We start from the raw sequence: 23,728 nt of genomic DNA, 5'->3' as shown, positions 1-23,728 counted from the left end.
CCATTTTTTTAAGATTTTTCATCCCAACCATTCTTTTTTCAAAAATGTTACAAACCCTTTTATGGTCCTAAAAAAAACGCCATTTTTTTATTTTTTTTTACAAAAATTCACATAATTTCTGGGTCCCAAAACAAACATTTTGAGCCGTAGTTCAGAGGGGAGAATTAAATTTTTGTATTTTTTAAATATTTTTTTGGAGGAATAATTTTTCTTATTTTGTATGTACACAAATTGTAAATTTGCTTCATTATTTTTTATATGATTCTACAACCTAAAAAAAGCACTCTCCATTTTTTTCAGATTTTTCATCCCAACCATTCTTTTTTCAAAAATGTTACAAACCCTTTTATGGTCCTAAAAAAAACGCCATTTTTTTATTTTTTTTTTACAAAAATTCACATAATTTCTGGGCCCCAAAACAAACATTTTGAGCCGTAGTTCAGAGGGGAGAATCAATTTTTTGTATTTTTTAAATATTTTTTTGGAGGAATAATTTTTCTTATTTTGTATGTACACAAATAGTAAATTTGCTTCATTATTTTTTATATGATTCTACAACCTAAAAAAAGCACTCTCCATTTTTTTCAGATTTTTCGTCCCAACCATTCTTTTTTAAAAAATGTTACAAACATCACACATGTTTTGTATACGTACAAAATAAGAGAAATTATTCCTCTAAAAAAATATTTAAAAAATACAAAACATCAATTCTCCACTCCGAACTATGGCTCAAAATTTTTTTTTTTTTGGGACCTAGAAATTATATTAATTTTTATAAAAAAATAAAAAATGGCGTTTTTTTTAAGGACCATAAAAAAGTTTGTAACATTTTTTAAAAAAAGATGATCGGGACGAAAAATCGGAAAAAAATGGTGAGTGCTTTTTTTAGGCTGTAGAATCGTATAAAAAATAATGAAGAAAATTGACGGGGGTCAGGGAAAATGTCCTCTCAGTTGGCGTGGAATACCTCATATATATCACAAGGACAGTCGAGAGGATCAAGGATATTGATAATAATCCTGGCGAGGTGAGCGTTGCTGCTATATATTTGAAGAGGGCTTTTTCTGTGGGAATGTGAGGTCTCTTCTTCGCGACTTTGTACCATTCTTCAACATCCGTGCTACATCAAGCCCAATAAAATCTTCACGTACTCGAGCAAGAGTCTCGTAGGAGGTGAAATGACCTCTTTTCGCCGAATCCTGGAGTTCCGACAATATTTATTCGACGACTTTACTGCTGGGAACAAGAAGTTGCCGATGGATTTATTTGCCATCTGGAGATTTTCTCACTCACTGTGAGATGTTGCGATGTGTTTTGGAAGTCTCGAGAGGGGTTTGGGAGTGCTGGATTCTTGCACGTATAATATTTTGTTCTTTTACAAGCTGCCAGCGAGGACAGCACATGCGGGGTCCGTTCAATTTCACCCACTATATATTCAAACTGTCTGTAATAAAGTAATTTCCGTAATGCAGTCCAGTTCTACTATACGTTCTACTTCAAGGTTGAATTGTCTGAATATTTCAATCCACTGAGCGATGCGACCTTCCGGAGCTGTGAATAACGAGAGGCACTTCAGAAATAACGTGATCCGTTCGATTACGAAGTATGTCCATAGGGATGGTGATGGTAAAAAACGATGATAATGTTCCATAGTTTCATCAATAGCTAGAAGTTTCCAGCAAGTGTCGCAATCGTTTCTCACTGGTTTACCGAAAACTCTGTTGTAGTAGATAACTACTTTTTCCAAGACCTTTAGATTTCTGCGACAGCACTCCTCCGATGCCAAGTAGCGGTGAATAACTATCGACTACATACATAGTCAATCATTGACCGAATCGGCGAGAATTGGGGAGATTCTCCAACGAATTTTCACTAAAGAAATGGCTTCTTGGTCGGGGCTCAAATTGAAAGGTATTTTATCCTCTATTCAATGATGGAGACGTTTCGCACGGGTGCAAAACTCCTTCACAAAACGGTGACAGTAAATCTACACCGCAATAAAACTCGGGTCTTCTCGTGTTCCTTATACTGAAATGAAGGGCTGTACGATAATTTTAAAAAATGGTAAACGGATATTGAATACTGCATTTCTTGTCATTCAACTGAGCTTTATTATCATCGAAAGTGATGATATGACGTGGACTAAAAGTGCGCATATGTGAAGAGGAAAAATAATCAAACAAGTTCATGTTGTACAGACAATAAGGAAATACTAATTCAATAGAGTGTCTGATCTAAATAGATGAGAAAGAACGAACGTTTCTTTGCGACTGCTCGAGGATACTTTGCCTGATACTTTTTTATATTCCACGATGATGATAACTGCAGATCGTTCTCGAATGCAATACATTGTTTTAATTCAAATCAATTCTACAATTCAAGCAAAATCTATTTGAGACAGTTGTATTAAACAGACAGTGCTGGGTTCGGAAACTAAAAGTCAATTTGACATGGAATTCTCCGTACGTATCAACGTTAATAATAAGTAATGTTTCAACCGTTGTTGAACATTCCTCAGGCAAATGGATCCATTATTTTCGGTATAGCTGATTCAATTTATTACTCAGTACTATCATATATCGGTAATTATCAAGTATTGAACGTACTTATGTAAATAGCTGTCACCATTCGTAATGATTTAATACTCGTTCCATCATTCCGCTCAACAATACGGCAAGGTAACCCCGACTTTGACGTCATATTTACTCAAAGCATCGATTGGCAAAAGCATAAGACGCTTGCAAGAAAAATGGCACAGCACGACTTCTTTTCTGTTTACCTAATACTTTCATAGTGTCGAAGTTTCAACCTTGCGGAAAAGTTTCAACGTTGTTTACCGTGCTGACAATATCCTCTCATACAACCTCATGCGGAGACTAAACGACTGCAGGGGGTCGCGAAACGCAACGCTGCGCAAAGAACTTTTGCGTTTACTTTCTATTAAAACGTTTTTATCAGCCGAGCAAAGATTTGTTGTAAGCAAGCGGACACTCGATGCGCGAAATTCAATTTATGATGCAATAGCTTCGCAATATATAAGATGCACTCTCTTCAGCCACTTTTTTCAACGATCACACCGTATTTTTTGAACCTTTGCTAGAACACTGCAAGTTGAAAAAGACATGCTGGAAGTTTGTTTAAAAATTTTGAATTCAAACATTTGGAAAAATGCTTTGTTATCTCGAGTCAACTTACTTTGAAACATATTGCAGTAAGCAGTAATTAAATATCAGGATGAAAAATTTGTACAAGTAAACCACAGGGCCAATTCTTTTGTCATAATAATATCAATCTTATAAAATTGATATCGTGAGTGATGAATATAAGAGAAAAATTCTCCAAACAGTTACATTTGAAGTTCTAAAATAATCGGCAAATATTCTTCTCAACTAATGCTGCAAACTGGACGGATTTTTGAAACTTTCGCGGACTCAAAAAAAGAAAGTAGCTGAGTTTACGGAGAATGCTTTGTATATACATATTATTACACATGATCTGTATGAATTTGCATTATTATTAGTTAAATCGCAATTTTTGTAACTGTTTTAGCGTCAACAGTGACGGATTATCCCCGTTGGACGTTGCTGTGCTAAGTAACAACAGACCTCTCGCAAAAATGCTGGTTGCATTTGGTGCTCAAGAAGGAAACCAATGTGAGTTGTGCGAACATAATTCATTTTACTTGCATGCAAAATTCCAAAAACCTCTGTAATTTATATAAGTTTCGAATAAAAAAGGTATTAGAAACCAACGAGCGATATATCTGGATACGGAATACTTCGAATGCTGCGTTCATATTACAAGAATCAAATACTCCGTTTTTATCTGTAAGGTAGAATTTATATTATCGAATTGACTGGTAAAAATTGCGTCTCATAGACGATACCTGCAAAGAAAGGGGGAAGAGCTGGGAGAACCGACTTTTATCTTTTTGTCAAATAACGCAAAATCTCCAGATTGATGTTTCACAAATGCCATGATTGTATCCTGATCTGTAATAATCAACGGTCAGAATCAAATTTGATTCATTTCAAATTTGAAAATTTCTGGTTATTGAAAAAAGTACTGTGTGGCTCATCCTATAAAACTGATGATAAAAAAAAGGTAAATCGAATCTTATTTTAGTACATTTGGATAATTTCAAGTTTGAAGTATAATCAGATTTTCATCAAATCTTGTATTATAAATTATAAGCAACAAATAAGCGAATGACTATTTTTTGAGCCCCAACGGCTCTCTAATAGGCTGTACGTAATGCGTACGAAATTGCCAGAACTTCTGAGTTTCTGAAGCTAATCGTAGCACTTTTTTTTTAGATTTGTGTCAAGGGATTCCATCTAATGAAATCATTATTTTTTTATCAATAAATCTTAGGTGATCCCGACCTCTTCTTATTGCTAATCACATCAAATTCTTTAGCTTGGAATGAAGCAAGCGATGTAATAATTTAACCGGAAAATTCGCAGCTAAAAAGTAGGCAGATTATGCGTGGGTTAAGGTGAACTGATTACGTTACATAAGACTGCGAATTTTTGGCAAACACTGAGGGATGACATTGAGATCCCTTGGAACTCTGTTAACTTTCCGGTATTTCCAATATTTGTGCCAGGAGAAAAATACGGGCCAAGTTCTCGGGTGAATTTAGGACAGCTAATATTTGATATTCAGATTGAGTTGCAACCTGACTGACATAATATTATATTTAAAAAATACGTGTCATGAGTTTGGTGTTCGGAGTCACAAAAGTGAAATTTGTTTTTTATCCACGACGGATGTGCCCAAAGAATAATTGAAAGCTGCACGAAGGAGCTGATTGCTTTATCGCATTTTTGGCGGCCAGCTGTTACGGATCATCGCTTTTGTTTCATACCAGACAATACATGGCTTATCCTTAGCCAATATCTCGACGGATTCCTCTTTTCAAACAAGTTCATTATCTGACTATTTTTCGCGGTAGGAATTTTCCCTGTATCAGTAGAAAGGAAAGAAACCAATTACGTGTACCAAAAGTTAGAAAAATTAATTAACATTGTAACCAAGGAGTAGTAAGATGGAGACAGTGTTGAGTGTTCAAGCAGCTCTCGGCTCAAAATTTGGTCCAGTTTTTGGGGCAACGTAAGAGGAATTATCAAGGTTCGATTTAAGCGTGTCTTGTGGTGTAAGCCCGTATAGCGCTCTCCTCCGTGTCCCTCATAATATTTTTCTTTATGTAGTTGCAGTTCTGTTGTTAAATGGCTGTGTCACGATTATTACAAAGTGATACAGTGTAATTATTTAAATTCGAAACATGAACTTAATCATCGTTCGGATAAGTACCGATACCACGGTCTTACAATATACGTATGGAAACTGCAATGCTGGAAGCCACGATTCTGTGTGTCGTTTAGCACGCGGTTCTAGCAGAACCACTAGTTGTCCTTGCGGTTTTAATATTATGATATGTAGCAGCCCATTCCGGCTTCGCACGGGCATATAATAATATAATAAAAGAAAATACACAATGTTTACAGTGAGTTTCTAAAAAAATAACATCTATTGAAAACAAAAAACTAAGATATTAATTTTTGAATATATTTTAAGAAACTTTTTTTTTGTATTTACATTGGTTTTTTATATTTTATTTGTTTTTTTTTTCTATTTTTTGAAATATTATTTTTCACTTTTTTTTTTGTCATTTTTCAATATTTTTTTTATTTATTCTTATACTAATTGTTAAAAGGTCATAACCGCAAAACAAAAGCCATTTAATTTATTGAGTATAAGGATCAACACCTAGGTACGAATAAAGAGCCTTTTCTAGCGGTGGTATTTTAATAAATTTTTTTTAATAAAAGGACGCTTATTGTGACGTAACTATAAAAGATAGAGACATGCTGTCGCGACATTTTTTATGGATAGTGATGTGTCCTGAAAAATTGTAATACATCATTTTGTTCTATCATTAATAGTTTTCGCAGCGCACGCGATTGAAGGAAGTTTTTTGTTTATTTTTTTACAACTTGGGTTAGATTATTCAAGTTTTAGTAAGCATCCCTAATTTTTTTTAAAATGAAACATAGCCTATGTCACTCGGGAATAGTGTAGCTTGCCAACGGTTAAAGAATTTTTTAAATCGGTCCAGTAGTTTCGGAGCCTATTCATTTCAAACAAATAAACAAGCAAACAAAAAATCAAATCTTTCCTCTTTATAATATTAGTATAGAAGTATAGAAGTATAGATATATCTTATGGCTGTATATACTTCCGTTTGAAAATGATTTTGACCTTGTAGTATAAGCGTTGTGGTGGATCTTGGAAATGTAGGTCTTTGATTAACAACAAATTTTGCCGTCAACGTTTCGACTCTGACTAGAGTCATCCTCAGGACATATTTAATGCATCTATTGGAAACAATTATTTAAAATACATTGTTGGTGCTGAATCGGAACAACCTTAATAATATATAATAAAAGTAGAAATAATAATAAAAAAAAATTGAAACATAAACTATGTATACAGGGTGGTCCATTTAACTCTGCCACCGCGAATAACTTGGTTACTATTGATTGTACCGAAAAGTGTCTTCCGGAAAAGTTGTTGTATTTGAAGGGGGAAATGAGTTTTGGAAGTGAATCTCATCTGAAGGTCATATCTTACGAGATTTCGGTGTTTGCGATGGTTTTTTGAATGGGACTATCTATTTTTTTGCTCACTACAAGGAAGCTGACATCAAAATGCGTCCAACCATGTGCAACAACATGACCTTCGGCTCCAAAATTCATGATCAAGTAATGGAGGTGGAAATTCAAGGAGAATGAATCGTATTGGCACATTCAATACTTTTTCCACGTAATTCATTTTATTAAATGCTCAAAATGTTGTCCATCAACCTGTAATCCGATGGCAATTTGAACCCATTGATGGAGTTGACTAGATTGAAACTGTCTTTTACATATGAAGCTGGTCTTGTCAAACCCAATTTTATCCATGAATTTAAGATTTTGGCTAATTTATAAGTTGGACTATCTAAAAATGACACAATAACTCTCACAGGAACATCAGTTTTATGAATCTTGGGTAAGCCATAAGCTCTAGGTGGCACACTATTATTGGTGTAGATGCTACGTTTGAATTGTCTGGCAATGAAGTTTTTTTGATGCCAACCATTAACGCGAAGGTTTCAAACGTGAAGGTAGAACAAAGACAGAGAGATAGATGCGTGGCCGACTAACGCTGTCTTTGTCTAAACCCCCCGCCCATGCCTGACCGCGCCTCCGAAAGTATAATGATCGCAACGAACCTAGTGGCGACCAGTGAACTACCAACGTGTCTTCAATAAATGACCTACCTCTTCCACTGGAGTTTCCAGACCTATATGTAAGACCGTGATCGATACATTGTAAGAAAAAATACTTATCACGAATGTCTTGTAAAGCGTGGAAGGATAGACTATAAAGTAGATAGAAAGAACGGCGATCAATGTGCATTGCCAGCAATGTACCGTGAGTTTTCCTGGACGCAATATACCTGAATATGAGCTGTAACTTTGATCGCTTGAATCAGGCGCACGGATAGTTCCGCGACTAGGAAAACTCAGAGTATAGCAAATCAGCAAACTTTATTATTGGAGCGTGTGAGCGTTGTGGTTTATTCCTAAATGTACCTTATAATAGTTCGAAGCAGAAATTGTGATCCTAAAAAGTTATTCGCAGTAGATAATAATGGTTTCATAGGCACGCAGCCGCGCAGGATTGAATTGTTTACTGATTTTCTGCTCGGGGTTGACAGTCCTTGCTGTCCAGACATGTTTTCATCAGTCTATTCTGTGTTTTGTTAGGTTAGACAGTTCCTCTAACTACATGCCGCTCGTAGGTGATGAACGTTAGCAATCGAATTTGACAAGAACAGTTCTTGAACTTTCTTCCTTCTTATTTTTTTCTGCTTCATGTATGTTTACCGTCATGTTTATGAATTATTGTTACAAAAGTCTACAAATATGTCGTACAGAATACAAGCTATGATCATTCGACTTGTTTGAAAAACAGACGTTGCTAATTATGTAAAACACCTTTCGATTGACAATGTCAGGAAATGTCATGTATTTGACTTCGTTACTTTCTATGCTATAGTTACGCACTACCCAAGCACGTTACTGCCATGTCTGACAATGAGATGTACTGCAAGAACTATCCTAATACAAATATCAATAGCAAGGGGTGTTTCACCGGAGCAGAAATTGACGCCATGTTACGAATTTCGTCATTACTTCCATTTCATAAAGTGATTACGAGAGACTACTTGAATAAATTTAACTTTTACTACGTGATTTGTCATGATTTCTAAGTTATTACATGATTTCTTAAGATTACAAAGAGGTGCTTGTAATCCTCAATGATTTCTCATAAGTACCAATGGTTACCTTACTGATTACTAATGCAGAATTTTATTTCAGTAACGCCGATTTCAATGTAATTTCGGAGATTATAAAATAATTTCGAATTATATTGACACCTCAATTGCTTCGGGGAAACACTTGTTGATCAATACTAATTCTACGATCTTTGAGGCTAAGGGACGGGGTCAAAATCCTGAAAAACCAAAAAGTCGACTAGTTGAAAATCAAAAATTTTACAACTACGAAGTTTAAAACAACGAATGATCAGCTTACTGAAGTTGGGATTTTCGATAAATCACCCAGTAGAATAACTGCTTACTCGAAAGTTCATTTGACCGAACGCTCACTTATCAGAAAAAGTATTTTCAGAACAATCGGCATTCCGAATGACCAAATCACACAATGTGGAGATACGGAAAAATGAGTGTCCGAAATCAAAGTTCAGAAGGAGCAAAATTACGATCTGCAAAATGCAAAAGGGCCAGAAAGCGACATCATCCAATCTTTCGGCAGTCTAGTCATTCTGTCTTTAGCTGGTTTCGGGATTTTGACCTTTCGAGTCTTTGGTCAGTCGTTATTGATAAATTTGGATTCATAGATTTTCGACAGAGGCACCAGTCTGACATTTGAAAAATCGACTTTATGACTCCTCGGTATTTTTGCAATTCAATATTTTAGCCTTCGTAATCTTGGCAATACTTATTTTTAAACAAAAATGCCGTTATAAATTTATTTATACACTTTTACGTTCTCAATTTGTATTTTCCTACAAGTAATCTTTTCGTATTTATGGTCTTTCTACGTTTTTAACGCTTGGTGGTTTGACTTTCGGGATTTCGTCGCGTCGACTGTTTGGTCATTCGCATTTTTGGAACAAACCTGACGATTAATGACTTCGGTAATTCTCAATATTGTTCAACTAATTTTTTTTGGATAAATGTCTACTTCTAATGAGCGGCTATCGGAAAAAGTAATTCAGCAGTATGCACCCGAAGTATCAACTCGCATCACGGTCTTACATACAGGTCTATAAACTCGGTTATTTGTAAGTGGTGGGGATTGTCATTGTTAGAATGACTGAACTGTGTTCCTCGTTTATCCACTAGCTGCGCTGTCCTGCTAGGGTAATGCAGATATAGATACACAGTTTGTAGAGTTGTTCAAAAGCTATCTCTTCCCATCCAAACATGATTGGCTCCGTGATTCCCATATACACTTTTAGGTTCGAGCTCATCGTTGCGCGTGATGACGTGTTACTAAATTCACTGCGTGAGGAATGACGGAAGGGAAAAAAATTGATTTTGATGAGGATGTACAGTATGTATTGTGACGTGGATTATTCCCGCTCCTCGACCACTCGGAGAAAATGACCGAGAACATACCGCGTGCACAATAATTTGGCGTCCACGATGTACCCTGGATCTAAAACAATATCGCGAAGTTTTGTTGGGCGCCTGGCGTGATCAACACGCCTCGAAATCGTTAATGTGCTATACCTCGGAAATATGCTCGGTAGCTCAGTACCGCGGAGAGGGGAGGGGTAATTTTTGGAGAAAGAGAGAGACACTCGAAAACCACACGCTACTTAGCAAAAGAAGTAAAATAAAATCTTATATTTCACAATAGCGGTGATACAAAAACAAAACAAAAAAAAAAAAAAGACGGGTTGCACTTCGGGAGTGCCGGCAGAAGTGAAAACTTAAACATCAACGTTGTGCATTTTTGAATATGTTGGAATGGTTAAGGAGTAATTTCGCACGAATTGTTTTATTTATCAGTATAAAAGTACTATCATTTATGTGGTAAAATACAATATTCATTTATTGCGCTATCGTAGACAAACATGACAATTTATATTACATAAATAATATGCTCTTTGATTTTCACGATGTCTTTTTCTTTTTTCTTCTCCGTTTTCTTCCTTCGAATCTTTTTTTTTTTTTAATTTTTTCTACGCTGACGCCATGCAAATTGATATTTCCGATTTTTATTCCTTTTTTTCTTTTGTTTTTCTGAAAAACGAATATTATTTATTATTATTTTATTTCATTTATTTTCACTTGAAATTATTTGTTTGGTATCGTATTTTTTGATTTTATACGCAATACACGTTTTCACACTCGACTAGCAAAGCACTGGATAAGCCAATGTGGTCAGTATCACAATTGATACTCCTAACATCAAGAATCAATGAGTCACGCGCGCATTGCTTTAATGTATTATTAAAAAAGAAACGATTTCCCTCATATATGTCGCTAAAATTTGTCGCGCATATATAGGTTAACGCTATAAAGTATCAACATATTACAAATATTACATCTATAATGTGTAGGTACTATGGTGTGTCAAAAAAAAACGAATTTTTTTTTCTTATGGTATCCAAAAACTGATAGTTTACCTGAAGCCAAAAATTTTGGCACCAATATGAGCTCTTAATATCAATAGTAAGGTTTGCCTGTATCCATTTCTTTATTTTCCATTTAGATAACATGGGAAAACATTTTTTATTTTTGCATTTTTATTACTTTGGAACAAATACATAAATATAAAGGTTAAAAATATCACATAAATGACTTTTGTGCTTTTTATGAGTTAAGTATTGAATTAATTAGCAAAAAAAAAACGTTTACAGTCTCAGGTTAACAGAATTAAAGTAATTTTACGTAAAAAATAATATAAATATGGCATATGATATTTTTTTGTAGTTTTATTGGAAAATATTTGAAATTTTTGATTAGTGTTATTTTTGATCACTGATATCTTTGAAACGGTTGATCTGAGGAACTTTGATCTTCAGACGTTTTTTGTAGAGCGTAAAATTTCCTACAAATTTCTTTTTTCAGATTGTTGTTACGATGAACCGTTCCAAAGTAATAAAAATGCAAATATAAAAAATAAATTTTCCCGTGTTGTTTAAATGGAAAATAAAGAAATGGATACAGGCAAACCTTACTATTGATATTAAGAGCTCATATTGGCGCCAAAATTTTTGTTTTCAGGTATACTATCAATTTTTGGACACCATACGAAAAAAAAAATTCGTCTTTTTTTGAAACACCCCAGTAGGTACATATGTATATTTTTATAAAGTACTCACTTATTTTCTTTCGCTATTTCTTCGTCCTTTTTTTCGTTAATAAATTCACTTTCTTCCATTTCCATCTTTTAAGCACTTTATACCTATACACGACTTTCACAAGTATACAAACGATTGACACATCAGCAGTCACCATCTGTGGATTCGCGTAGCAGGCTGTAGTACAAACACACACGCGCAGGCGCCCAGCGCCACTTAAACGAGGACAGACGTAGCAGGCATACATTTTCGCCGTACGGTAGGAAGAGAGGGGATATTACCCCCTCTCCATCCGTCTTACCCTTTTTCGATCAGGCTACGGATCTGACGCGCTACGGATCTGACGCGAACCGTGGACGCGAGTTTAACATTTTGTACCCATCTAAAAAAGTGCCAAGCGCCGCTAAAGAAGTTTTCACTCCAATAATCCAAAAGTCGCTCGTCGCGATTCTAAAATTAAACAGAAAATTACACATAACCTACACTATTCCTTACTCTACTGAACTCGCGGCTCCCAAACTAAAATGTCACCCAACAATCACAAGATCTCCATACGCTATTCTTAATTTGCAAATTCGCAATTTCTTCTCCATAGTGATAGTTGCTCGAAACCGAAACTAAAACTACTTTCTCGACGGTGCGCCGTCGGGCTACCGAACAGACGGCGTCCTCGATCTCACCCGAGATCTCACCCGACTCGGAGCTTCGACGCTACCGCGAGCTGCCCTAAATCTAAACGTGACAACATAACTTAACCTAAAGCTTATTTCCTACTTATTTCAACTAAACAAATCCGCAAACGCCACTATACTTCGGACGCAACCAAAACTCAATATTCGAATTTTTCGTCTCAACCGCTGCTCAACGCAACGGCAATTTCGACTATACATCACCTCAACTCGGCTAAACACTATCTTAAATAAACGGCAACTTAACTAAGCGCAAGCGCCACTAAATGTAACCTAAACTAAACACAATCTTAAGGTAACACAACTCAATTAACATCATCTTAACTAAACGGGTACGGAACTAAGCGCAGGCGCAACTAAACGTAACCTCAACTATTTACTATCGCATCCGAAATCAAACCTTCTCAAAATCCTCGAAAACGTTATTCGCTAATCCGAGCACTCCCATTCGGCACTTCACGACCTACTCGAGAGGTGACACTGAAAAAACCGATAACGCGACTCAACCCGGTACAGCGGAATTCGGCTGTACTTAATTTCAAAAACGAGAGGGACTCAACTAAAACCCGTGACTCTACTCAACTTTCTCAAGAACTCAAAATTTACTCTGCTTTAACACGCGTACTCAGGCTACGGTCATCAAGCAAAAGAATCGGCAAAAGAATTTCGACTACTTTTCTACAACGCAAATCCAAAACGGCTATCCGTTACTCGGCAAGCCTTTTCCTAATTATGCTCGAAATTCAATCGCGAGGATAGAAGCAGTGCTTACCTTCTACATCCTTGCAACCCCCTTTCCATTCCCCTCGCGATTTTTGGGCGACTCCATTACTTCGCGAAACTCCCCAAAACGTGACTACTTATCACGACCGCCAGAACTAGAGTGGTTTCAAGAACCTACGACCTGCCGCAACACGGATCTCGATACGTCACCCCATACGTGACGTCATACCCACAAGAATACGCAATAATCGATCCGTCATCGATTTCGTCGACTGCGCAACTCGCCGCGCACTTTAGTAGCATCGCGACGCAGAACTTAACGCTAAATCACAATCTCGTCCTCCGCGCAGCTCCATGGCGTCTTGGTGGTGAGCGTGGTGCTCCCTCGTCGCTAGTCGGTACGTCGCAAGTTCGCTAGTCAATTTTAGGCGGGGTGAAGGGGGAGAGGCTGCGGCGCGCCGGCCGCCAGCGGGAATCGCGTCCACCTTGGATTCCCGCGATGCGGGGATCTGCGTCGGCTCCCCCTCCGCAGCCTCGACATCCTTCCTGCGCAATTGTCGCTAGTCCGCCACTCCGCAATTTCCTCGAATTCGGTGCCGACTTCCTGTCTGATGCCGTTGTAACTCGAAAAACAAAAAAAAAACAAAAAACCTGAAATATCTTACGCTATTCGCTAAAATGTCCCCTCTGGTAATTTCGGATGCGTGACTCTAGTCCTGACGCTCCTTTGCAAAGACCTCGCGACTCAATTTCGGAAATTCCTAAATTTTGGTTCCACCCAGGGTTCAAGGAGCCCCTTGTAACGGGCATCAAAAATGCCACGTTACAGTATAAATAGTTTTATGTATAACAGTGAAGAATATGGAGTATGAACGCGTTTGCTCGTACGAAATGGATTTCTGTTTATTATTATGAATGTTGGAATTGATATTTGGAGGATGATTTAGAAGTATTCGGCTTGTTGATATCTGGGATTGACATTCTTTACGCAGTATGGGATACTAATGAATTGTAAGTTGACTTGTTGAAGAATAGACTAGAAGTATACCTAGTTTAAAAAAGTCGAAATAAAAGTAAGCTTGAGACAAAGTGTAAGAATTCAGAGTAGTGGGGAGCAAATGTATTATAGCTAATCTTAAAAAGACAAGTAGGAGACAAAATGGTTAAGAAAAATAATTTGAGAAAATTGGCAGGTTAGTAATAAGTAGTCAGAAAGTAGGCCAGACGTAACAGTAGAATAAATTTACTCGCAAGAAAAAATATATCATTTGATTGAATGTGAATCTTCATTTTTGAAAGCTTATCTGTCTTCAATACAATGTCGTCCAATTCTTGGAAAACCCACTTCAGTAATTAGTTAGCACTGTAGGAAAACTCACTTCACCTATAGGCGTCACACAATGATAATTACTAGAATTCTCCCACATAATTTAAGTAGTAATCATGGTGCGTTAAATCTGAAAAGCATTTCCTCCTTGCATTCCCGCAATAACAATTCCTCAAAGTGTTGCGGAGAAGTAGGAAAGTGCGACTTTCTTCGGAATCTCACACCGAACCAAGTAAAAGGGCCCCAAAAGCGCCTATAGTTTGTTTACTTAATTAAACGTGTAATCGGTTTTTCTATTAATCGATCGATCAGTAATGTTTATTACCTGTTTCTTACGATTAATCTGAAACTTTGATGAATAATATTTTCTTTTAATCTTTTTTCGATAAATTGGGAGCTATGATTAGTCTACCCTTACAATTAATGCCTTTCCAAAATAATTGATTTCCGTTTAATCAATTAAGCGAAAAAATCGTTTAATTCTTCTTACGATTAATCAATTACTGTGCTTAATTAATTTTTTTTTTCATAATCCATTAGTTGGAACAACAAATGATCTGAATCCACGATCAATCGATTCATCGCACAACCCTACTATAGCCAAATATTGCTTGTCTTGAGCTTGGATTGAAAGCGAAACATGATATCTGTGTCATGGCTTTCACCAAGCATTGAAAACAAATTTCTTCTGGCTAATTGTAACGCGAGGCAAGTATAATGGGCTACATTGCTATATTTTTTTTTTTTTTTTTAATTTACATTGAGACGATGAAATTGAGCGGAAAACATGACCCAAATTTGAACTTCGAATTCAAAACAACACGAAGAAATTGACACTATAGTCTGAATCGACACCCTTAACTGGATTGTCAAGTCTTCATGTTTTAGCCACAAATTCAGCCAATGGTTTTTCATACAGTTTTCTTCTCGTGAGCGGTGACTTATATGAAACTTTGGGAAATGACATTGTTTATGATTGCACTTATTTGGTCACTAAGAAAGTTCGGAAAATCGATGGAAAATTTAAAAAAAAAAAAAACATTTGGTTCAGCTGAATGACAATAGCGTGCAGAACGTTTCGTAATGACGCATTAGTGAATAGATGACTGAGATTTTTTTATTCTACAGGCAAATCATTTACTTTACGTCATTTGAACGATTGAATTTAGTGTAATTAGATATACTTGTAAGGGTTTCAGTGAAATTGGATTAAAACGACAAAAAGTGACTTTATTGTCAGGACGTGCTAGACTAGGAAATTTGTACAGAAAAAAAATTGTTTAGGATGTTAAGAACTGTTAGAATTAAGACTAAAGAGAACAATAGAACCTCGACGCACGCGTACATTTCCCGCGTTTAATCGATGTGTTTACATTTCATTTATGACTGAAAAGAACATCCAATTAAACGAAAAGGAGGAAATATTCACAATAATATAGCGACCGCAATAGTTGAATTAGTTACAGAGAAAGAGAATAAAAAGTATCTGCGCGTGCACGTAACTACGGCCGGATGCCAATGATATCATATTTCCCTTCTTTATGAATGAAACGCAAGCACTTTGTCAAAAGGAATGTATCAGTGGTTTTTATGATGAGTTCCCCCACCAAGAATAATTCACACTGGCAGATACAGGCATAGTATCTTACTATTTAAAGCTCCAAATCATTTTCAGTTTTGCTCGAGGACAGAGGATACAGTCTGTGTTTCTTTTTTTTTTTTTAAACCTGTGTTGAAGATTCTGCACTGGATAAATAGTGAAAATATAAAGTTAGCGAATCAGGATGAGGTTGACCAAGCATTTGTTAACGAAGTTCGTTAAATCTGCAGGTATTTTCAAGGAAAAATTTAATATATCTTGTTAAGAATTTTATACGATTACGTGTTAAATTCTGTACATTCTGATGCAAAATCCGCATTTTTCCCCTATATCTTTCAGTTCGTACAAAATAGCGTGAAATTTACATCATTCATGTGGAAATCGTTACAGACAAAATAATAATGAAATCAATTTTCGAACCCAATACTCAACAACTGAGAAAACTCATTTTTTTAGCTTTCGTCTATGAAAATGTTCTGTGTTGATAGAGAGTACATCGAAATAAATTGGGTACGATTAGTCTTAATCCCTATGTAAAATCCGAACTGTATACAGAAGTTGCATTTATTTTGCATTAATCAATTACGAGGTCAGTATTGACGAAAACCAATTACATTCACTTTTTTACACCCCAGTCATAACAAAATCGAGTTTTTAAATAATACTTTTGACAATCCTACATGAAAACCTATTGATAAAGAACTCTGCGCATGCGCGTGGTGAGGTCACCAATTTGCTCGGCTACATAGGCCACTCCACCTATCCTTTCTTTGGCATGTCCTTAATAATGCTAGCCATAAAGTAGAACAGAAAAAAGGTGACCCATATCGTAAAATGACTAACAAGCCGCTTAGTGAGGCCAGAAATGAGTAGTGCGCGTTAAATCCGATAGAGGCGCGTAATGTTGTAAAGAAAAAAAATGACATGGTTTGCGAGATGAACAAACTTTGTCGAATAGCGTTCTTTTGTATCTAATTGTAAAGAATCTACCTGCAACAGTTTACCATCGTATTATTGTCTCCGGCAAATGTAAACAATTTAGTTTTGAAATTACAGTTTTTGGCCAATACCTTTTTCAATTCGATTCTTATAGAGAAAGTGCCAATTGCCTGCATAAAATAAAAATTTGATAAGATGTTCATTTTAAAAGCTATAGGTATTTTTTTGTACCGTTTTTCTGCCTCTTCAAATTCTAGAATTATCCTTCTTCCTTTTTTGTAAACAAAGCTGTTTATTGATGTCTTCTTAGAAAACCGTTTATTCAGTTGAAAAGGAAACATTTCAAACTTCAAAATTTATACTACTCGAATCTTGGTTAGTAGTCTGAAAAGATGCAATCGTCACTTGAAATTGGACGTTAAAAAAGAAGAATAAATTTTTCAAGAAATTTTCAAAGACCTACATTCTTTTCAATAAATTGAATTATCATTTGTCATCCCATATACCTTCAAGGATACTGTTTCAAGAGCAAAATCCACCAATCGCAGAATTTTTCTGTAGAAATTGATTAAATAAAAACAATTTATGTTGAAAAAGCGGGAAAGTTCACAACACGTTACTTCATGTATTGATAAATAGATGAAAAATCGGCTTCCTACTATTTATTTCAGGTTTTTGAACAAGTTTTTATATTCATTTCCAATATACTTCTTATGTTTTTAAGTTTGATTAGAACGAAAAAGTTACGGCAAGTTAGGCAGAAAGTGCGCGCGCGCGTTTTCAATTCTTAAGGCAGGACTTAACGGCAGAGCTGGATTTTCAACCGTCGATTTAAAAAAATCGAAGAGCTTTTTTATGTAAAATTACCTCCTCTTTCTTTTTTGCGCTTGCACTTTTTTTAAAAATTATAAATTCTTTTATAAAATTTTTTATAAGTATAATAAAGGTAATTACATGAAAAAAAGTAGAAATTGATACTCGATTAAGATTAAATTGTGCAAATCACTCGTTTCAATTTTTTTTGTACTGAAAATTGATTTGAAAATTACGTACATAGTTGCGTTGCCAAAGATAGTAAAAAAAAGTTTGAGTCACGAATACACTAAACCTCGGATGATTGATCAACTAATATTAAAAATTCATGTGATTATTCTGTTACACAGTATTCTGTCTGTAGCCTATGCAGGAAACTGCTTACATATTTTGACAAATGTATCAAAATATTTTATGCCATTTCAAAATTCCAGACTCTTATCCGTGAAATGTGAACATTAAAAGAACGGTCTTATGTCACAAGATTGAAGTTTATTAGCAACGTTACCGTCACGGAACATTGGGAGAAAATCACTATTTTTTAGGTGTACAATGATTTTGAAGGAACTAAGATTGCAAAATACGAGTATATATTGTTTTATTACGGTTTACTGAATTTCAAACAGTTCAAAAATCGCAAAATAACAGTTTTTCTTCAGCATGAATGGTTACCATAACGTTACTAACTTCAACATGATCGTATGACAACGTTGCCGTTTGGTTCATCACTTGCAAATTCTTGACTGGGTATCTGCTTTTTATTTAAGGGGTAACACCACTGTAAGGACCTGAAAAATACACCTTTTTTTTTTTTTTTTACATAGACGAAAAGATAATGAGATGATATTTGAAGAAGTTATTAGGCACATATTTAAGTATAATACAAACTATTATCAACAAATATTAAAAAAATAGTGACACTGGAGCCATTCTCGCGAGACATGCGGCACGCAGTATAACTGGTGCAAATTTGAATTAGGAAAATTATCACTTAATCTACGTATTAATCGCTACAGAAATGCGTAGGAGATTTTCGATAAGTGAATTTAATCATTATTTGTTAACAAATAAGTGCACGTTTTTAAGTCGAAAATTGAAAATTTTCACTCAAATACTCGCCAATTACACAAAAATTAATATTTTCAAAATTCCCTACGCATTTCTCTAGCTATACACATGTAGATTATGTAGTTTTTTTCTTTTTCTCGATTTCAAATTTGCACCAGTCACATAGCGTACCGCAGAATTCAACATGTCTCGCAAAAATGGTTTCAGTGTCGCCATTTTTTAATATTTGTTCATAATAATTTTTTGCATTCTACTTAAATATATGCCTATAATAACTTCCTTAAATATTATTATCTTATTACCTTATCTTCCACCTAAAAAAAGTGACCAAAAATGCGCTATTCTTTTGTTTCTACAGTGGTGTTACGCCTCAAATTTTTCAACTGAATTTATGTTGTCGTTTAGCACTCAATTTGCATATTATGACGCTAATCTCAGCATGCAGAAAATTTATTGGCAGTCATCAGGTGTTTTCGGTAAAAGCTAGTTTATCCTTTGGCAGAATAAGAGGGTCAAGGACGTACGAGTAGCAGCCGTTTTAAATGGCGAACAATAATAAGAGAATACTAATACAACCAACAAAGGACGCTTGTATGCCAACCCGAGAATACAAATAGTATCTGCATAAGCGATGTTAGGGCTAATCAATTTGAAGGTGGCTATTCGGATTGGTAGAGTATTTTTACCCTAACTAAGAAACTCTAGTGTGTAAGTTTCCCGCCCAAGAGAACAATCCCAGGGACGTAACATCTGGTGGAGAAACTTTGTAAAAATTATAATCTATTACTTCACAATCTGGTGTTCAAGCGAGGTACTTGAGACTGTGGTCGAGAATGCGTTATGCAGATGAAATTATTTTACAATTGCGCATATTGACGAAGCGATTAGGAATGAAAATGCGGTGTAGCAACAACTGGTGGCAAAAAAATTAACTACTTTATTGGCCATATTTAATTTTAAAAAACTTCTTGCAACTTTTTTTCCAGTCTATTTATTCTATGAGACAAAACTAAAGCCTTACAAGCACCAAATTTTCTGTGCTTTTCTATTTACATCATTGACCTAAAATCATCTATTGGTATTCAAGTTCTCAGAGCCGTATTACTTAGCCATGCATTCATTCCCAATAGGTATAATGCAACGAAACTAACCATTCACTCATCAGGGACCCATATTTTTATCATAACCTCTGATTGACTAAAAGTTTAAAAATCTTGTGGTTTTCTCAAGTCAATCAATAATCTGAACTTTAAATTCAGGAATTCAAAATAGCAGACAAAAATAGAATACAAAAGAAACAGAATTTCAATATTGCCAAGTCTTTGGATCCGCTACGATGAATCTTTGCATTTCGTGTTCTCAAAATCCCCCCGTGTTACCAAAGTTTCATCCAAATCTGTTGAGGGTCTTGATATAAGCATACGGTTTATTAAGTAGTAAACCGAAGAAGAAAAAATACAAGAGCTTGTTACAACATGAGTGCGTAGAAGAAAGCTGAAAATTAAACAGGGAATACAGAGAACCTAGATTAGCTTTCTTTATAAAGCGCCACCTATGCTGGTCGGTAAAACAGGTTAAGATAATATTGCATTGCACATTATTTTCAACGCACGAAATAACTTCTTGCTATATTATCAGTCATATCAGATCTACCATTTTAAATGCCTAAATTTTACGTTGATATGTGTAATTAGCGACCTGAAAACACCCGATTTTTATATTTCGAGTAAATCAGAAGCAAAGGAAAATGTATAATGCCCTAAATGAGCGGATGTACAGCTTTGTCGCATATTTCGTCAATTAATTTTTTGACTACAACACCGCTAAGCAAACTTACTATCCACGAATTATGGGACACGCTTTATCACACGAAAACTATATTACCTGCGCCCATCGTCTTACCGAAAAAGTTTGTCGACATTCCGACAAGCCGTACACAATAGTTCTAAATATTGAAATGGAAAGTGGCAAAAAATGGACGGATTTCTTTTAGTATTGCGTTTTCATTACGGACAGCGATGTGCTCAATTTCAACGCAGAGCATGTTCCACAACGTTGAACGGATTGAACCTCATCCGTATACCTATAGGTATGTCGAGGATATGTATATACGTACCTTCGAGAAGCACTTACATGCGCCATGTGACCAGAAACCCGCGCGGCCACATCAACGCGGAGTATAGTCGCAACTCGGTTTAATGGTGCCGACTTACACGCCTGCAAACATGTTATACTTCTACACAGTCTTACGCTCACCTGCGAAAGCGTATAGTGTACGTAAATACGTGTAAAGACGGTAACCACTAGGTACTTCATGATTTGTTCCTTTCTCAGTCAGTCGCCCGTCCGTCTGACAGTCACTGGCTTTGCTTAGCTCTCTGCCTGTTCTGCCCGGTTGCCAGCGGCAACTTGCTACTCGACTCGCGGTAATGTCAACGTTCGTTTGCGTCTCTGATATTTTGTCAAGTTCTTTTAAAGTGTGATAACCGACGGAGAGTTTTTCCTACCCCATGTCCAATGATCGAAAGTGAAAAGTTTACCCGCGGAACGCGTTATCCGGTTACAAGATTATGCGCATTCTATAAACGAGAGGAATGTTCAGCGAAATATCGAGTTTGATGACATCTGCAAGAAGAGTTGGAAATGAAACGGGAATGCGAAGTCGAGGTCGAAGGAACTGAAAAAAAGATTTCAATCAATCGACACAACGAGGACGAACAAAAAAAGGAATACCTATCCCAGTGGTTTTTCTTGAGAAACAAGTTCAACGATCTTTCATTACACGCTATGTTTTTATGGCATAACTTTAGTGCCGATTATAAAACATCATAATTATCGTATTGATTAAACGCGATTTGTATGTTGAATTCTTTTTACACCGTTCCTTACCTAGCTCATCATTTGTTGCAATAAAAAAAAGATTTTTTAATTATCCAGCCAGCAACGAAGTGAATGAAACGATATCAATTATGTTTCAATTGGAAACACATTATCTCCAACTTTTTAGTGCCGTCGAGCAAATCGATAACCATAATACCAAAATGATTATGAGTGGTCAATGATTTTGAGTGTGAGCTGATCGAGCGGCATAGCCCCAGAATGTAATAGTTAAGAAATTTGATCCCAAGCGAACGCAGTTTTCAAGATGATGCTGGCGAGTTGCTTGGCAAAACTTTACATCAATACAACATTTATCACCAACAGCGAGATAAATTTTCATGAATTAAATGTCAAGGGTAACTCTTCACAGTAATCCTCTTTTACCTGTACCCAGCTAATTTTATCCTGTTTCATCACCATTTTAATTAGTAATGAACGAAAATAACAACTCACTGCATGTCTCACTCGTTAAAATATTTTGCTAGTTGCCTTCCACGTGGTGTGAATATCAATTGTTTATAGCTCCACGTTTCACTTCGGTAATAATACACACTCGTGCAATTAATACCCAGCTTGCCAACTCGTGTCTGTTTAACAATAAATGCGATACAATATGCCAACGTTTGCATTTCTCCCTTCGTCATTTGATATAAAAGATTATGAAGATAATTCACTCCTTGGAAACAATTCATATATTTTACCGACAACCTGACTAACTGGTATTTAAAAACCAAACCCACACGACATCCGTGTGTCAAGTGAAATATGATCAGAAATCCCAAAAACGCGGTTTTGCCTAAACATGCGATACCTAATGACTTCTATTTTTTTACCATTTGCTTCAAAAAAATAAAGAGAACAAAATATTTGCTTAAAATTATCAAGTTGAGAAATTAAAAGTAAGAAGTTGTATACAGATATGGACAGACCCGATATTCCACCCTTAAGTTACTAGTTTCTTTAGGTCATCCTTTGAATACCAAAAGCCGTGTACATTCACATACGGCCTTTTGCTTCTAACTTATCGATTATTCAATTTGAATGTTTTTGAACTGATTTCTATGTTTCTCGCGTAAATACAAGCACAAAATAATTTGACGACCTTTCAACTTTTCGAATGACGGACGTTTGTATAATGGCGCTTACGATCTTACTCCATTATACACGCAACATAATGTGTAAGACACGTCAGGGTCAATTATAGCAGACGCAATATAGATAATTGCTCCGTCATTTATCGTAGTGAAAGAAACTTAACTCAGCGTCATACCAAATTGTCCACTAAAGTGATTTTTCTATTTTCAAAAACGAAATCTCCCAATGAAAAATGGGTGGCAACTGCATCATTTTCTGTTTACTACCATTCACCTTATTGAGGTAAATGAGCTGTTGAAGAAAATTTGTCAGTGTCCAGAGTACCTATAAATATTTGAAATCTTGTAAGGTAATCCTCACGGAAAAAACGCAACATCGATGTAAATTCGTACCCCCAACTCATAGATAACGTTAATTTCCCTTGAAAAAAAATAAAATAAAAATAAGGTGGGAATTTACATTCAAGTTGAGGGTTTTTTCCGAAAGGGAAGAAGTTATCCTTTTCAGATTGTGTCCTCATGTTCATTTAAAATAGAGAATGAACCACCGGTATGAAGTGTTAAAACGAGATTAAAGTTGCAAAAATTCACTATTTTACAACTTTGGACTAACTTTGAAAAAGTCTACTTTGCGTAATATGAGCGTATGTTTTATTTTCTTATACGGTTAACTGAAGTTCAGATAATCTCAACGCTGCAAATGGTTTGCCCTAAATATCCATGGTTACATCAACGTAACGTACCCGAATCTCATGTATTACAGCACATTCAGATCTTGACTTAATACCGGAAGCAGAAGACATTCATCTGAAAGTATGACTGGGTTACTCAAGATGAATAAAATTTTTAAAAAGCGAACTTTTTTGAAAATAAGAAAAACAGCCTCAGATTCACAACTTTGTAATGTAGCATAACGGAAGTCAACTGTACACATGGCCACTATTACGAAAGAAAATATTTACAAAATACTTGATAGACGAGTCAAACACTGGCAATAAATCAAAATTTTGGCTGTATAATCATTTCCAGCTTTCATGCTACTTAATGCCAAAGAATATAATAGAAAAATTGGTACACAACCGAAATGAAGCAACCATTTTGGATAGAGAGATAAAGAAAGAAAGGCCTTTCTGTAGGGACTTTCC

The 23,728-nt window shown here is 35.7% G+C and overlaps 1 protein-coding gene and 1 long non-coding RNA gene across 4 annotated transcripts in view; one reads left to right on the top strand and one right to left on the bottom strand.

Moving 5' to 3' along the window:
• Nucleotides 1–23,728, top strand: part of LOC124177255 — a 247,152-nt gene that overhangs the window by 212,422 nt on the left and 11,002 nt on the right. For all 3 annotated transcript variants that reach the window (XR_006869566.1, XM_046559419.1, XM_046559418.1), the window contains one exon: nucleotides 3,550–3,653. Coding sequence is in view for 2 of the 3 variants with exons in the window: in XM_046559419.1 (XP_046415375.1) it covers nucleotides 3,550–3,653 (104 nt within the window). In the remaining variant the exon portion in view is untranslated. The remainder of the gene's footprint in view (nucleotides 1–3,549; nucleotides 3,654–23,728) is intronic.
• On the bottom strand, nucleotides 9,973–11,656 carry LOC124177257. Its single transcript, XR_006869568.1, has 2 exons — nucleotides 11,472–11,656; nucleotides 9,973–10,386 (listed from the first exon to the last, which is right to left on the bottom strand). It is a non-coding gene; the product is annotated as an uncharacterized LOC124177257 (long non-coding RNA).

This window comes from Neodiprion fabricii, chromosome 3 (genome assembly GCF_021155785.1).
Source record: "Neodiprion fabricii isolate iyNeoFabr1 chromosome 3, iyNeoFabr1.1, whole genome shotgun sequence".
NCBI lineage: Eukaryota > Metazoa > Arthropoda > Insecta > Hymenoptera > Diprionidae > Neodiprion > Neodiprion fabricii.
Note: the sequence above shows the minus strand (reverse complement) of the source record. Positions and strands in the feature narration are given on the sequence as shown.